The 18,420-nt window shown below is 41.4% G+C and overlaps 1 protein-coding gene across 1 annotated transcript; it reads left to right on the top strand.

Annotated features, from left to right (window-relative positions):
- The first annotated feature begins 14,927 nt into the window (after positions 1-14,927).
- On the top strand, positions 14,928-15,601 carry LOC100359922 (60S ribosomal protein L13-like). The gene has a single exon (XM_087563998.1). It carries the CDS (start codon positions 14,965-14,967, stop codon positions 15,598-15,600), a length of 636 nt encoding a protein of 211 aa, XP_087420124.1. The 5' UTR covers positions 14,928-14,964; the 3' UTR covers position 15,601.
- The last annotated feature ends 2,819 nt before the right edge of the window (positions 15,602-18,420 follow it).

Raw genomic sequence — 18,420 nt, 5'->3', positions numbered from 1 at the left:
AGAGTTTGCTTGATTGATTAATGTTCATTCTTAAACTCTCAATCTATGGCTGTCTGTACCAGCGGGGAGTATCTACTGGAGACAATAGACAGGTCATGTTTTTAATCCAGTTCACAAGTCTATATCTCTTTTATCAGTGAGTGGAGACAAATTGCAGTTAAAGTTACTGTTGAGAGATGTTCACTGATCCCCAAAATTGTAGTGGTTATTTTATTGTTTGTTCTTTGCTCTCTACTCTGTTTCATGTGGTTACTGATTTACTGCTTTGGACATGATGGATGCCTTTCTAGCTCTTCTTTGATCAAATCATCCTCTTATGAAATGTATTCTGCCCCATGTTTTGTGCTTGAACCTTCCTTTCTCCTCTGTGTATAATATTTCTTTAAGTATCTCCTGAACTGCTGGCTTCTGGTCATAAACCACCATGTTTTGTACTTGTCTTGAAATGTCTTTATCTCTTTGTCAACTTTAAAGGTTCATTTGCTGGATATAGCCATTTTGACTGACAGTTCCTTGCTCTCAGAACTTAAAATACATCATTTCATGCTTTCCTGGCTTATCGATCACTGACTGATATGATCTAAATCATTTGTTTCTACTCTTGTGGTCGAGTTGGTATTTCCCTTTTTTATTGTTTTGAGACAGGGTCTCAAACAAGCAGGGCTGGCCTTGAACTGAATATGTCTCTCTTATGGTTTGCCCTGCTGCTAGGGCATGTCTGGTGTCCTCCATTGTGCTCACAATGGCAATTCCCTTCCTTGCATACCAGGGGCCCTGCTGCCACCCTTAGAGTTATACGCTGCACAGTTTAGGAAGCGTCTATACCTTCTGCGGTATCTAATTCTTTAGCTGAATGTGTCTCTGAGAGCATTGGGAGTAAGTGACAACTCTGGCTTTTTAAGACTTTTGGATATTAGTTATGCTACTGGAAAGACAGTTCTGTGGGCATCTCATACATCCCTGGAATGAAATTCTCATGTTCTATAGTCCTACCCACTCACATGAGGCACAAACCTGTCAGATTCTAGGACTTTCCTCAAATTAGGATCTGCTTCTAGCAACCAAGGGTGGAACTATTTGTCCTTTAAAGTTCTTTTCTGAGGCGAGTCTCCTACCACCCACACTCTCTGCTTTAACTCTGTGCATTCTCTCATCCAGAGAATGAAATACTAGATTATAAATGTAATGAAATGGAAAACAAGTTATTGTTAATGAAGTCAAGTTTTTTCAAGATTAGCAAAATTAAAATGCCTTTTTATGTTTTTTGGTTCGCTTTGGTTTGGTTTGGTTTGGTTTGGTTTGGTTTGGTTTGGTTTGGTTTTGGTGTTTACATTTTTATTGGAGAGGAACAGGGAAGGCACCTCTTCCATCAGCAGGAACATTCCACAGGCTTGGGCCCAGAGGTTCCTGTGGGTGCCTGGGCACATCAGGCATATTCCCATTATCTTGCACAGGTATTAGGTAGTTGTAGGGTGTGCCCTGGTTGATCATGCCAGTATTCTTCATGTAGGGGCTAACTATGGGCATTATAGCAAGGCCCTAGATGGAGAAGGTCACCACCAGCCCCAGTTCCTTAGCCCAGGGGTTCTTAAGGAAGGAGTCCTCTTTAAAATGCCTCTCAGAAAAGAAACATAAAGTAACAATTTACGTACTTCAATAAACAAGGTTAACCTAACAGGTACTGTAGGTTTTTAAAAAATAACACATGAGTACTTTTGAAACATGACAATCAAATTTATCTCCAATAGAAAAATCTTTGAACATGGAGCCAGTTGTAGTTGGCTTAGAAAGGAACAACAAATCTGAATAGTCTTATTGATGAATTAGATTTTTGAGTAACTAAAAACATATTACTGAAAGAATTTATAGCCAGTGCTTTCAACAAATAATCCCCATAATTAAAGGAAAAATTATCACCAGTATTCCAGGAAAAGGAAGGATAGTCATCAGTTTTCTACTATCACAAACAAAATCTTCAAACCTTCAAACTAAACAGATTGGATTTGCTAGACAAATTCAGTTTATTCCAATAATGTAAGGATGGCTTACCAGGCAGAAAGCAAGCTACACATTTTATTTTACATTCTTTAAAACTGGAGTAAATTATGTGTCAATCCCAAATGATGGTAGAAAGCAGTTAATAAAATTCAGACAAGTCTGTGATTTAGAACACTTAAAATATAGGTTGGGATGAACATCCCAAATCCATACAAGCCAATAACAAAATCAGTGTGTGTGTGTGTGTGTGTGTGTGTGTGTGTGTGTGTGTGTTTGTGTGTGTGTATACATGTGTACCAGGAAACAAACCTAAGTCCTTGTGAATACTAAGCAACCACTATACAATTGAGCACTGGTTCTGAAGAATCATCTCTAATATGAAACATTGAGGTATTTTATTAATAGACGGAATAAGACAAACTTTATTTGCATATATCTGTATGCAGTGCCTTGTACACATGAGACTCCTATTCTGCAGTAGGAATGAGGAGACTATTAGAAATATAGGCCTATCTAAAATTAGCACAGTAGTTCAACAGGGACAGTGCACCTAAAAATTATCAGAATATAAGAACATTTCACGTGATGGGACTCTGGAAAGAATATAAATTTTAAAAAACTAATGACCTAGTGCAGCCTTACAATATATAGCCTTTAAGACAAAGAGAAGGCTAGGAAAGCATCCTGAGAGAGCCATGCTGGGATTGCCAGAAAGAGTTTAATCTTCCCTCCCTGACTGGCTTCCCACTGAGCCACAAGTTCATATCTCATGCTGACATGGCCAGTATTCCCACATATCTAAAGCCACTGCACTTTTAACGCCATCTTGTGCTTCTTCCTCCACCCTCCCTGGGATTTCTCTTTGGGTTGCCTTCTCTTTGAGTTGCTGTCTTGAGGTCTCTTATTGTTGTGTTAAGTTTTGTTCTACTCAACTTTGCTCTGGGAAGGTGGCTGTGCTACCAACCCCCACCTGACTTCCTTTGAATCCTCAGATAAAAGACATACACACAGTTGTTCCTTTTCAACTTGCCTTCTTGGCACAGTTGTTGGGCACTACTATCTTTTGCCTGGAAAAGCATTCCCTTAACAATCTCTTGTCTCCATCTCTCCCACCTACCTTAAACTTCAGTGGTCAATCCTGTCTGGCTCCTGCCAAACATCCCTGACCACCCGTATATAGTAGTGGCCAGAAATGATTCTCCTCTCTCCAAAGCATGGTGAACTCTGTTCATTCTCCTTCTTTGCATCTCCCTGCCTTTTTCCCAGGACCCATAAGTCCCACCTTGCCCTTCCACCCAGCAATTGGCCTATGGCATTCTTTATTGACAGGTCAAGAACCAATTGAGGAACAGGACCTTAACATCAGACCCACTCCCCTACATCTTACTCTTTCCCCTCACTTAAATCCAGACTGCACCATCTCAATCCATTGAATAGAATACCTCATTGCTTATATAATGTACTCCCTTGTTAGATATATTACTAAATGCTAAATATGGAGTTAATGGGGCATTAATATTTACTTCAGTAGTTTTATGTGGGGCCTAGGATATTGCTGCTGGGACAGTATCTGCTACACAGACTGACTTAGGTTGACTTTTTTTTTTTCTTTGAAAAAAATAGAATTAATGGTCTTCTCATTACATGTGACACAGAGATAAAACAGTTGTGCTATCCATGTATTACAAATATTTCAATTTACATTTTGAGAAATACTTTTGAAATCCTGTTTACAAGACATATTGTCATACAATTTTAAAAGATTGTAGATTGATGTCATTATGTAGATGAAGGCAGGTACAGGATAGAATGAGGCCTGTCATTGGATGAGAAGGAAGGATGACAGAAAAGTTTTAGAGGAGGAGGAGACCAGGGCGAGAGGAGAGAGGAAGCAGCTGAGAGAACATGGCAGCAGATGTTAAATTTCTCTCTGTACATCTACAGGTTGTTATGAATATTCTTAAGGGATGGATATGTACAGGAATTTGTGTATCTAGATGAACAAACTGTATCTTATCTAGGTGGGCAATTACATCTTACCAGTGGGATCAGAGGTAATTGTGTTTTGTCTTCTTTCTGGTGGCGATTTAATTCAGCTCAAGAGAGTGTGTGGTGGCAGGACACTGGGCCCACCACAGAATTGGGATGTGTATGTCTGGCTTGGTGGCCACCTGCCTTGGGAGCTATATGGGTAGAGAGATTGTTGCCAGGCTCAGAGAATAGTCATCAGCAATGTGCTGTGGGATGGAGCCGAGTGGGTGAGATACTTTATTGACTAAGATGAAAATATCCCACAGATGCCATGTGGCCCTATGGTGCTGGCACTAGTGCGGGTTAAAAGAAGCTTTATTTATTTATACTGCAACAAACGATAACCTCCGTATACTTTTGAAACTTCTTCTGGAGATCAGTCCTAGAAACAGACTTTACACTACATGTTGGCTCTATAATGGCTTATATGACAGAATTCATTTGCAAGATGAGAGATCATCAGTGCTCCGGACATTGTCACTTACACCCACATGTGTGGCTTTCATTCACCTCACCAGTCTCTATGCCAAGTTCCTGTTACAGAAACAGTAATAGATGCTGGGAAACAAAATTGTAACCTCTGCAAGAACAGTACGTTTTCTTAACCTCTCTGCCTTCTGTCCAGCCCAGAGAATACATAATTTCTTAAGAATTTACAAGAACACCATGTTCAACCCTAACAGTATTATCCAATGGTGTTATCTGTTAAGAATAATGTGGACACAGTCACATTCTAAAATAACTACAGTGGCATCATTTCTATGTTGGACAGTTACTCTGAGATCAGAAAGTTATAGCTTACATGAATTAACTATTGAGAAATTACTGCTGTAAACATGACTTTAGTAAGCCTCACATACAGAAAGTGTTTGTATGTTGCCATTTGTTGCCTACAAGCAGCTTCATCAAGGTGATGGTGCCTTTGGGACTGACACTGTAAATTTGGTCTCCTTGTGGGATTTATAGCTTCATATCTTAAATATGGCTGACACTGAATGGATCATAGGTCATGAAACACAACTCATATTTTGTTTTTATTTCTCAGCAAGTCTGCACTCACTTTATTTTAATAGATGTGTCTCTAAATAAAAGTGTCAGTTATTTGGTGAGGCCCCCATGAAGAGCTTTATAGACTAACCTGGCCTTCAGCCTGAAACTATACTGAGTTAACTCGGTTTTCTGCTAAAATTTCAGTCTTCATGTTACTGATGTTCTCAATGATATTCCTGTGTTCAAGTACCCAACTGTAAAATGTGCAACACTTCTTGCTGGGCTTTTTTGCCACAGCATACAAAGCAATGGTTTCATGCTAGATTTGCATGCATGCATATCATTATTCTTAGCTCTGACTTGTTGGGCTCCCAGTTTCCTTCTGTGGACTTCCCTACTGTCTCTTCCTCAGTTTCTTTCTCCTCCAAAGACTCTTCTACTGCTTCATGCCACACTGATTCCATGATCCTCCTTTTCCCTTTCTCCTGGAACTCTCATCCTCTTCATGATCCCTTTCTATTCTCATCGTACACATGTGCACACACATAGAGTTACATGCACAAACAGGCACACACGCAGATGCACATGCGCGCACACACACACAAATATAGGTTTGAAGCTCAGTGTAGTGGCATACACCTGCAATCCCAGTACTTTGTGGGAAATTTGTTTTCTAGATATAACGCTAAATCAGTGTTCTGCATATGAGAGAAAATGAGACATTTGTTTCCTGGAGTCTCTGTTGTTTAGCTTAACATACTGATCTCCAATTTATCAATTTTCCTTAAAATGGCATGCACATCTTTTTGTCTGTATAGCAATAGCTGCCTGGTACCCAGAGTTCTCCCATGCTGTCTGTTCTGGTCTCAGCTCATTAGGATTGGAACCCTGCTCTCAATGCTAGTATGCACCAACCATTGCCTTTTGCTTGAAAGCTTCCTCCAGATAGCATAGACCTCAAGCCTTCAACTGCAGGTCAACAAGGACATATTGCACAGGCCACAGCATGGTGACACTTGGACTTTTGCTGGCTCTGTCTTCAGAGAAATGAAAACAACATTGTTCTGCCTTGGCTGGAACTCCTCTTATCACCTCTCCCCATCGAAGCCCAAACGACCAAGTCCTTTGTGTTACTTAACTATCTAGTCAACTCTCCCGCAGGTTCATTGTGTTTGCTAACTATTGGGTCAACTCCCTTTTGCCTCCTGGAAACTTTGTACTTTACCAATTCTCTATTCTATACTGTCTGTTCCCCCAGAATGTCAGTATTTTGATGGAATTCCCCTGTGATGTGATCTATGTCCCCACCCCATATTGCTGTTTGCTTTCCTTCTACCTTCTTAAGAATTCAGCCCTTGTATCTACTCTATCTTGTGGACATCTCCTTTTCTCATGACTGTGCAGTTAGATTCTGTCCTCTACCCCTTTCCAACAAGGTGTCTTGTGCATTAATGTGGAAAAATCAGTGGAGGCATCACAGACAGATGCCTCACCCTGCTATGTACACAGACTGAAACCCATTTACAAGGTGTATAGACTCACTGTTCCAGTGCATACTGGAAAATAGGCAGGAATGGGACCAACTTTACATCAGTGCATATTTCCAGACTACATAAAGTATTACAGAGACAACATATTTGACAAAAAATAAAACCTTCAGATAGGATTCTGTGGGTGCTATGAACGTTGAGTAATTGTTAGATCAAATAAAACAAGGACACACCCCCCAGATAGTAATTATCATGGTTGAGGGTACACATTATATTTATAAAATAATTGGTAGGTATTAGAGTGTTTAAAATTATGACTATTGGATAACTAGAGATGGTAGAAACCAGAGGGGAGTGAGGTGAGTAGGCTCCACTGTCTGCCTCTGCTCTGGTTCCCACCACCTGCAGAGAGAAGCATCTGGACACCACCTCCGGCAAAGGGACCTTGAGGTTTAGCATAACTATTACAAGGCAATTTGATGACCACACCACATCTATTTAGCAAAACAATGGTATCTCTAGGCACAGGCTTTTAACTAGATTACACTACAGGCCTGAATCCCAACCAAGGGAAATCAAGAAGTTTCTGTTACAACCAGAAAGTCATTGGTTACTCGCATGCAGACTTGATACAATTGTTTTTTATAGGTGATGAACATTTTAATTCCTTACAAATCTGAGGCTGTCAAAACACCTGGTTCTATAGTTTACTTTGGAATTTTTATTTTAAAACACTGAGTATCAGATGGGTATGGCAATAACAGTCTCTGTTTCATCTTCAACCTATTGCATCATTTTATTAATTTATTTTTATTTATTTGTTCATGTGCATGTGAATGTGTGCAAGACATATGACACAATGCACATATGGAGGTAAGAAGACAATTTGTGAGAATCAGTTGCCTCTTTCCACTAAGTGAGTCTCAGGGAGGCATGAGCCATCTCACCAGTCCATAGTGACTGTTTTTGAAAGACCACTTTTCAAGGCGTTTTTTACAATTCAATCATCTCCAATCTCTTTTCAAACTTATAGTTGAAAGTTGACCTGGGCAATATTGCAGAGTAGGATCTACCAGTTTAATATCTCAGATATATATATATATATATATATAGATAGATAGATAGATAGATAGAGAGAGAGAGAGAGAGAGAGAGAGAGAGAGAGAGAGAAAGTAACCATGAACAAAAATAGCTTAGAGGAGCTCAGGAGTCCAATTAAGAATATATCCCCACACAACTGAGCAACATTGAAGTGGAGAGTGGGAAATGAGAGGGGCTGCTTGGCAGAGACCTTGCTCTCTCGCTCAGGAACAAAGGAGCTAAGACTGATAGTTATCAACTTTACAACAGAGGTCATTACAAACTCAGTGGCTCACTCTACACTGTCCTACCAAGTCAAGGCCTTTGCCACTGAGGGCCTCCTCAGTGCTCAGCAGCTGCAAACTTCATAGGCTTTGACTCCAGTCCCTTGTGCTGGTACTCACTGTGGCTCGTGCCCTGTGCTCCTTGATCCTCTGGCTACCTGCTCTGCAGTGAACCCTAGAAACCCTTTGTGCTAGCTTAATTAAAGCCTATTTCCCAGAAAGAGAGCTGCTACTGCATTCCCTCATCCCCTCACGCACACCAAAGGAGCTAGTACTCAATGAGCTTTAGAATCTACCTCCTACCAAAGTTTCAGAGCAGGAGCAGCATTGATTCCATACCATCAACCCTACTCCAGCCCCTACCACTAGTGTCAGCACCTCAGTTCTGTTGGAGAGCACATATGTGCAGCCTGGACCCTGAAGCCACACCATTCTTGCCCAGCCTCAGGTTCCAGCTTCCTGTGAACACTGGTACGATGACTGGAACTGTGGCCACTCCTGCACAGCCACATTCCAAACCTCTAAGCCATGGCCACTCATGGAGAACAACATATGGACACCATCTGTGGCAAGCCCACAAGCCCGACTTGCTAACGCAAGCTTGTCATCCTAGTTACTCCAGAGACTAGGGCTTTGAACAACAATTTCAAGGTTTGCCTGGGCTGTACACTGAGTTCAAAGCCAGCCTGCATAACCTAATGAGATTGTCTCAAAATAAAAGTGGTTTCTGTTGGTGTTGTTTTGGGGTTTCTTTTTGTTTGTTTGTTTATTTTTTCTAAATAGGGAGTGGGAACAAGCTAGGATTAGGCTGGGTTATAGAATGCTTGGCTAGCTTGCCTGAGGCCCTAGGTGCAATACCCAGTTCTGGGGTGGGAGGATGGGGCAGTAGTATATCTGAGTGTGACAGCTTCTGTCTTTTCATTGAGTGCTTACTTTTTTTACATCTAATTATTTTCATGACTGATAATGTCCACCATTTTCCTCCTGGTTTTCCATTGATCTGCCTTTTCCTCTCCACTTTTCCTTATTTAAGAGTAACAAAATAGTCAAATAATTTTATTAATTCTTTTTTTTTAATTTATTTAATACTTAATAATAATTCTTTGGTTTCCGGGCAAACATCCCCCTCCCCCCTCCCCTTCCTTATGGGTGTTCCCCTCCCAACCCTCCCCCCATTGCCGCCCTCCCCCCAACAGTCTAGTTCACTGGGGGTTCAGTCTTAGCAGGACCCAGGGCTTCCCCTTCCACTGGTGCTCTTACTAGGATATTCATTGCTACCTATGAGGTCAGAGTCCAGGGTCAGTCCATGTATAGTCTTTAGGTAGTGGCTTAGTCCCTGGAAGCTCTGGTTGCTTGGCATTGTTGTACATATGGGGTCTCGAGCCCCTTCAAGCTCTTCCAGTTCTTTCTCTGATTCCTTCAATGGGGGTCCTATTCTCAGTTCAGTGGTTTGCTGCTGGCATTCGCCTCTGTATTTGCTGTATTCTGGCTGTGTCTCTCAGGAGCGATCTACATCCGGCTCCTGTCGGTCTGCACTTCTTTGCTTCATCCATCTTGTCTAATTGGGTGGCTGTATATGTATGGGCCACATGTGGGGCAGGCTCTGAATGGGTGTTCCTTCAGTCTCTGTTTTAATCTTTGCCTCTCTCTTCCCTGCCAAGGGTATTCTTGTTCCCCTTTTAGAGAAGGAGTGAAGCATTCACATTTTGGTCATCCTTTTTGATTTTCACGTGTTCTGTGCATCTAGGGTAATTCAAGCATTTGGGCTAATAGCCACTTATCAGTGAGTGCATACCATGTATGTCTTTCTGTGATTGGGTTAGCTCACTGAGGATGATATTTTCCAGTTCCAACCATTTGACTATGAATTTCATAAAGCCGTTGTTTTTGATAGCTGAGTAATATTCCATTGTGTAGATGTACCACATTTTCTGTATCCATTCCTCTGTTGAAGGGCATCTGGGTTCTTTCCAGCTTCTGGCTATTATAAATAAGGCTGCGATGAACATAGTGGAGCACGTGTCTTTTTTATATGTTGGGGCATCTTTTGGGTATATGCCCAAGAGAGGTATAGCTGGATCCTCAGGCAGTTCAATGTCCAATTTTCTGAGGAACCTCCAGACTGATTTCCAGAATGGTTTTACCAGTCTGCAATCCCACCAACAATGGAGGAGTGATCCTCTTTCTCCGCATCCTCGCCAGCATCTGCTGTCACCTGAGTTTTTGATCTTAGCTATTCTGACTGGTGTGAGGTGAAATCTCAGGGTTGTTTTGATTTGCATTTCCCTTATGACTAAAGATGTTGAACATTTCTTTAGGTGTTTCTCAGCCATTCGGCATTCCTCAGCTGTGAATTCTTTGTTTAGCTCTGAACCCCATTTTTTAATAGGGTTATTTGTCTCCCTGCGGTCTAACTTCTTGAGTTCTTTGTATATTTTGGATATAAGGCCTCTATCTGTTGTAGGATTGGTAAAGATCTTTTCCCAATCTGTTGGTTGCCGATTTGTCCTAACCACAGTGTCCTTTGCCTTACAGAAGCTTTGCAGTTTTATGAGATCCCATTTTCGATTCTTGATCTTAGAGCATAAGCCATTGGTGTTTTGTTCAGGAAATTTTTTCCGGTGCCCATGTGTTCCAGATGCTTCCCTAGTTTTTCTTCTATTAGTTTGAGTGTGTCTGCTTTCATGTGGAGGTCCTTGATCCACTTGGACTTAAGCTTTGTACAGGGTGATAAGCATGGTTCAATCTGCATTCTTCTACATGTTGACCTCCAGTTGAACCAGCACCATTTGCTGAAAATGCTATCTTTTTTCCATTGGATGGTTTTGGCTCCTTTGTCAAAAATCAAGTGACCATAGGTGTGTGGGTTCATTTCTGGGTCTTCAATTCTATTCCGTTGGTCTATGTGTCTGTCTCTGTACCAATACCATGCAGTTTTTATCACTATTGCTCTGTAATACTGCTTGAGTTCAGGGATAGTGATTCCCCCTGAAGTCCTTTTATTGTTGAGGATAGTTTTAGCTATCCTGGGTTTTTTGTTATTCCAGATGAATTTGCAAATTGTTCTGTCTAACTCTTTGAAGAATTGGATTGGTATTTTGATGGGGATTGCATTGAATCTGTAGATCGCTTTTGGTAAAATGGCCATTTTTACTATATTAATCCTGCCAATCCATGAGCATGGGAGATCTTTCCATCTTCTGAGGTCTTCTTCAATTTCTTTCTTCAGTGTCTTGAAGTTCTTATTGTACAGATCTTTTACTTGCTTGGTTAAAGTCACACCGAGGTACTTTATATTATTTGGGTCTATTATGAAGGGTGTCGTTTCCCTAATTTCTTTCTCTGCTTGTTTCTCTTTTGTGTAGAGGAAGGCTACTGATTTATTTGAGTTAATTTTATACCCAGCCACTTTGCTGAAGTTGTTTATCAGCTTTAGTAGTTCTCTGGTGGAACTTTTGGGATCACTTCAATAAACTATCATATCATCTGCAAATAGTGATATTTTGACTTCTTCTTTTCCGATCTATATCCCCTTGACCTCCTTTTGTTGTCTGATTGCTCTGGCTAGAACTTCAAGAACTATATTGAATAAGTAGGGAGAGAGTGGGCAGCCTTGTCTAGTCCCTGATTTTAGTGGGATTGCTTCAAGTTTCTCTCCATTTAGTTTAATGTTAGCAACTGGTTTGCTGTATATGGCTTTTACTATGTTTAGGTATGGGCCTTGAATTCCTATTCTTTCCAGGACAATTTTATTAATTCTTTCAGAGTATTTGGGTTTATGTCTGCCTGGTTTCCTTGGAAACTGGACACTACTGTCAGAACTGTGTTTTCTGCTTTTTGTTAAATATAAAAACCTTATGATATAACAATTCAACTTACTTCTTCCTTTTTTAATGGTGTGTGTGTGTGTGTGTGTGTGTGTGTGTGTGTGTGTGTGTATGTATGTATAGTATGTTTGTATGTGTGAACGTGTGTGTGGTATGTTTGTGTGTGAGGGGGTGTGTGAAGGTGTGTGTGTGTCTATGTGTGTGTGTGATGTGTGTGTGGTGTGGTATGTTTGTGTGTGTGAGAGTGTGTAACTGTGGTATACGTGTATGAGTGTGTGTGTGTGTGTGTGTGTGTGTGTGTGTGTGTGTGTGTGTTTTAAAGACAGAAAACTTATTTTTTTCACAGTCCAAGTGGTAAGTTCATCATGGTTGTGAAGTGCCTGCTGCTGAAGCTTACATATGGTCAGGAGGCAGAGAAACACAAATGTTCATTTTCATATATTTTTGTTCTGCACAAAACATAAATTCTCTCTTCCTTAATTTTATATATGATATTCAGATCAAAGGAAAAGTAAGCTCTGGATTTCTAGTGGACTTTACTAATAACTGTATCTAGGACTTTTTAATGTAGGTCTCTTTGTCTTGAGCTATCTCTGTAGTGTGTGAGAGATTTTCTGTTCATTTACCTGAACATGTTTTTATCTCACTTTTAGTTTTGAAGGATGCTTTCATTGGGCACAGAACTCAGAGCTGACCCTTTCTTTTCCTTTCATAGCTGTACAATTCATCCCTGCATTGAAGTCCTCTCTAGGTCTGGTCAAAACCCAGGCCATTCATATTAATGCTACACTGGAGAGAACAAGTCATTTTTGTATTTTTTTCAAGATTTTTCTGTCATCGATATTTAACAGTTAGACTATGATATGCCTAAGAATTATACTCCCAATGTTTATCTTTTTGAAGTCAGCTGGATGTCTATAAACCAATATATTTAATCTATCATCATCTTTACAAATTCTGTTCTATTTTCTTTCCCACTTCTTTGTGAGACTATATGTCTACTACATTTTTGCAGCAGTGCTGAATGGTGCTTAAAGATCTGTTTACTTACTGTTTTTTATTCTCTGCACTTTGCATTTTACAGAGGAATGCAGATTTAGTTAATCATTTAATTTACATGGCTTTTTTTATGCTTGCTGTTAAATTTATACCATAAATTTTTATTATTTGAAATTCTACATCTCAATGTGATTGTATTCATTTTTATGTCAGTGCATAATTTTAATGAGGTAGTTTGCATAAGAATGGTCTCTGGAGGCTCACATATTTGAATACTCACAAGGACATAGCACTAATTGGGAAAGATTCAAAGGTGTGGCTTTGTTGGAGGAAGTGTGTCACTGAGAGTGGACTTTGAGCGTTCGCTCTCTTCTCTCTCTGCTTGGAGACCAGGATGCTTCAGCTACTTCTCCAGCACCAAGTCTGCAGGCCACCATGCTCCCTGTCGTGATGCTAAGGAGCTAAGTCTCTGAAGCAGTAAGCCAGCCCCACTCAAATGCTTTCTCTTATACAAGTTGCCTTGACCATGATCTTCACATCAATAGAACTGCAACTAAGACAATTTCAGATTCTCTACTGAGATTTTCTATTAATTTTGAAAGTACTTTTTACCCTTAATTTGAATTGTTTTATTTTCTCTAATTCAGTTAAAGAAGTAGAGGGATGGGAAAGTTCAGCATGAATTATTCTGTTTACATAGTAAATACTTTAATGAGTCAAGAGAGCATCTTTGTAACTTGTATATGTACACACACAAAAGATCCTCATTGTGTGAGACTCACATCCATGCTCCATTCTGAGACTAGAGAAGTACTTCTTTAGGAGTGAGTTATTGCTCCTGCTCAACTCCTCTGAAAATCACACAAAAGAAAAAGCACAGATTTATAATGTGAAGCTGACCCAAAGTTCATTATATCCCCATAATAAAATCTATTGTGGTTATTTCAGTACTGCTTTAAAATTAATAATTACTAACTAACTTATTTTCAGCATGCCAGACCCCACCTCTCTTATTGCAGGGAACAACTGAAATAAACCTTTCAACAGTTGTTTTCTACTGTTCTTAGAGCACCCCACTCCCACTGGGTGTGTGTGTGTGTGTGTGTGTGTGTGTGTGTGTGTGTGTGTGTGTGTGAGAGAGAGAGAGAGAGAGAGAGAGAGAGAGAGAGAGAGAGAGAGAGAGAGAGAGACTAGGATTAGCTAAGGATGTGAATGAGCTTATACAGATTTGGGGACTCTCTTTTTGGAGGATTCCTCCTTGCCATGACATGTTCACAGATTTCTAACCCCTCAGCCACTCTACACCTTTGTCCTGAACATCTAATCACCAACACTATGGCTTTCTTCTTGTTTCTAGCTGCTCTTTGCCTTTTGGCTCAGACCATTTTCTTGCAGAAAAGTCTGCACTGGGGCATCCCTTATCCAATGACAGTTTCCTTCTTGAAGGGTCATTTCTGCTTTTCATGTTACTGTCTAGTTCTTGAGTTGAGCTATTCTTTCACTCCTAGAACCAGACAGTTCTAGAGATAATTTCTAATTTCACTGTTAATCTTAGTCAGAGTTCCTATTTCTATGATAAAATACCATGACTAAAGTGTTTATTTCCACTTACATGTCCTGATCAGAGTCCTTCACGAAGGGAAGTCAGGGAGGTCTTCAAGGCAGGAACTAAATCAGAGTCTGTGGAGGGGTGCTGCTTAGTGATTTCCTCCTCATGTTTTGTTCAGCCTACTTTCTCATAGCACCAGGACACCTGCCCAGTGATGATTACCCCCCCCACCCCCCACACACACACAGTGGTCTGGGCCTTCACACATCAATTACTAATAAAAAAAATTGACGAAGTTAATTATAGGTTATCTTAATTCTATTGCTGTGAAGAGACACCAGGACCATTGCAACTCTTAAAACAAAACATTACAAAACATTTAACTGGGGCTGACTTACTTCAGAGGTTTAGCCCATTATCATCATAGCAGGAAACATGGCAGCACACAGGCAGACATGGTGCTAGAGAAGTACCTGAGAGTTCTGTACCTGGATGGCAGGCAGCAGGAAGAGAGAGTAACACTGGGCCTGGCTTGAGCATCTGAAACCTAAAGCCCTCATCTAGTAACACACTTTCTTCAGCAAGTCCACTTCTCTAATAATGTCACTCAGTATGAGTCTCTGGGAGCCATTTTCATTCACGCCATTACATAGGCCAAGCTTAAGAAGGCATTTTCACCCTTTCCGCTCGGCCGTTCTCCTGTACAGGAGGCAGCCATGGCGCCCAGCCGGAATGGCATGATCCTGAAGCCCCACTTCCACAAGGACTGGCAGCAGCGAGTGGACACGTGGTTCAACCAGCCGGCCCGCAAGATCCGCAGACGCAAGGCCCGGCAGGCGAAAGCGCGCCGCATCGCCCCTCGCCCCGCGTCCGGTCCCATCAGGCCCATCGTGAGGTGCCCTACAGTTAGATACCACACCAAGGTCCGGGCTGGCAGGGGCTTCAGCCTGGAGGAGCTCAGGGTGGCTGGTATCCACAAGAAAATGGCACGCACCATCGGCATCTCCGTGGACCCAAGGAGGCGAAACAAATCCACGGAGTCACTGCAGGCCAACGTGCAGCGCCTGAAGGAGTACCGCTCCAAGCTCATACTTTTCCCCAGGAAGCCTTCTGCTCCGAAGAAGGGAGACAGTTCTGCTGAAGAACTTAAATTGGCCACGCAGCTAACAGGACCTGTGATGCCCATCCGGAATGTGTACAAAAAGGAGAAGGCCAGAGCCATCACGGAAGAGGAGAAGAACTTTAAGGCTTTCGCCAGCCTTCGCATGGCCCGAGCCAATGCCCGGCTCTTCGGCATCCGAGCAAAGAGGGCGAAAGAAGCCGCAGAGCAAGACGTTGAGAAGAAGAAATAATGCGCGGCTGGAGAGTTGTAATAAATTTTCCATAAAGCAAAAAAAAAAAAAAAAAAAAAAAAGACGGCATTTTCACACTTCCCAAATGACTCCAGCTGTGTCTAGTAGACATAAAACTAACCAACACACCCTAGGAATTTAGGTCCAACCTAAAAGGTAAATTAAAATGCACACAATCAAGAATTTTTTATTGATTAGATTATAAGTTGTCATTCTGGTAAAATATGTCCTGTGTTTTAGTAGACCCTGACTGAAGTTCTGCATAGAATATTAATTGTACTGAAGTATAAAAAGTAGAAAATATGGATCAACATAGCCTTAAAGTAGCTTCACTGGTTACATTTAGAATGAGCCTAAAACATTGCATCTCAGAATCAGCATGAATTATTCTGTTTACATAGTAAATACTTTAATGAGTCAAGAGAGCATCTTTGTAACTTGTATATGTACACACACAAAAGATCCTCATTGTGTGAGACTCACATCCATGCTCCATTCTGAGACTAGAGAAGTACTTCTTTAGGAGTGAGTTATTGCTCCTGCTCAAACTGTGGAATAGAGAAGGTCTCCTGGGTGAGGCACTGCAAGACATGGTCCAGCTGGCAGAAGAGAAGTAATTGGGGAAAGAAATTATAGTTCAGTGACAAGCAGACATCTTTGGGCCCTGGCTGTTTTCTTCTTATTAGGTTGTCTGAAGTTACTTTCCTGAAAATACAGGCTCCATGTGGCTTGCTCTGGAGCTCAGAGGGACCTCTAACAAATCTAGCCATGAACCATACTTAATCTTATTGCAGAAAAATAAAAGGGTAAAGGTTAGAGAAAAGAAAAGGAGTGACTCCTCTTTGTAATGAGGAAACCGTCAACCTCTGTCTGCCTGGGGCTGGGGGAAGGCACTTAAAAATCACCAGGCTGCATTCCATTTTTCCTGTTGTTAAACATTTTCATTGCTCCCCCACCCTCACTATACAAGAAAACCTCACTACCGAAAACACAAGAAAGTCCGAACAAATTTTTAAATGACCCAAAACCTCACCCTCAACAAGAGGCATACCAGTACTTTACTAAATAAATCAAGATACACAAGCAAAAGCCCCATTTACCTCTTCACCACAGTGAACCTCTACTATGCTAATTTGGGTGAGAATGTGTTTTAAGGTAAACCAATCCTCCAGCAATGAGTATTCTTGAGTTCATTTATGAGATAGTTTCCTTTTTAAGTGATGTTAAGTTGAGTAGCCTCACTTGTGGTGTTCTTTTGCATTATTTTTATAAATTCCTAAAAGTGAAATTGTTGAATCAAAACATATAGACACACGTAAGGCTTTCCATAAATAACTACAAAAAACCACCCAGGTATACTATATGATTATTTACTCTCACTCTAATAGAAGGCCCTTCTACAACCCTGCTACACACAGCTAAAAACTTAGGAACACACACTGGCAAGAACAAATAAGCTGCCTGCCTGCCCAAAGAAATCCCCTACAAAGACCCACCCTGCTGCCACCCACTCCTTCCTGCCTCAATGTCAACTCCTGTTGTCATGTCACCCCCTCAACTTGGGTAGATATCTGCTCCTCAGGTTCAGGCCATACCACTTAGCCCATGCCAGATGCCAGAACTCTAGCCCCTAACTACAGTGGAGACTCACGAATGAACCAGAGACCACACCAGCAACCAGAGCTCCAGATAAGCAGCCCACTCACAGACCCCTCCACTCTCTCAGTGGCCCACCCTTTGCAGATTATCCCAAATACTGTCTTCCCATAGGTGGAGGTGTTCCACCCCCCAACTCAGATGGAGACCCCTGGCTCTACCAAAGGCCACTCTAGCTGACAGCCAACCAATCCCCAACTTGAATGGAGACTCGTGCTGTAACAGGGACCAGCCAAATGCTAGAACTCCAGGACACAAAGACCAGAAGGCTGAAGAGGAAACAGAAGCACCCCATAAAGAATCATACACACCAGTGAGAATGGCTAAGATCAAAAACTCAGGGGACAACAGATGCTGGCGAGGATGTGGAGAAAGAGGAACACTCCTCCATTGTTGGTGGGATTGCAAACTGGTAAAACCATTCTGGAAATCAGTCTGGAGGATCCTCAGAAAATTGGACATTGAACTGCCTGAGGATCCAGCTATACCTCTCTTGGGCATATACCCAAAAGATGCCCCAACATATAAAAAAGACACGTGCTCCACTATGTTCATTGCAGCCTTATTTATAATAGCCAGAAGCTGGAAAGAACCCAGATGCCCTTCAACAGAGGAATGGATACAGAAAATGTGGTACATCTACACAATGGAATATTACTCAGCTATCAAAAACAACGACTTTATGAAATTCGTAGGCAAATGGCTGTAACTGGAAAATATCATCCTGAGTGAGCTAACCCAAACACAGAAAGACATACATGGTATGCACTCACTGATAAGTGGCTATTAGCCCAAATACTTGAATTACCCTAAATGCCTAGAACAAATGAAACTCAAGACAGATGATCAAAATGTGAATGGTTCACTCCTTCTTTAAAAGGGGAACAAGAATACCCTTGGCAGGGAAGAGAGCGGCAAAGATTAAAACAGAGACTGAAGGAACACCCATTCAGAGCCTGCCCCACATGTGGCCCATACATGTACAGCCACCCAATTAGACAAGATTGATGAAGCAAAGAAGTGCAGACCGACAGGAGCCAGATGTAGATCGCTCCTGAGAGACACAGCCAGAATACAGCAAATACAGAGGCGAATACCAGCAGCAAACCACTGAACTGAGAATAGGACCCCCGTTGAAGGAATCAGAGAAAGAACTGGAAGAGC

This window comes from Rattus norvegicus, chromosome 8, assembly GCF_021556685.1.
Source record: "Rattus norvegicus strain SHRSP/BbbUtx chromosome 8, alternate assembly SHRSP_T2T, whole genome shotgun sequence".
Lineage (NCBI taxonomy): Eukaryota > Metazoa > Chordata > Mammalia > Rodentia > Muridae > Rattus > Rattus norvegicus.
This window is presented reverse-complemented; position numbering and strand designations above follow the sequence as displayed.

Excerpts from the sequence above, each read along its gene's own strand:
- LOC100359922 (XM_087563998.1), top strand. The coding sequence starts at position 14,965 with ATGGCGCCCAGCCGGAATGGCATGATCCTGAAGCCCCACTTCCACAAG.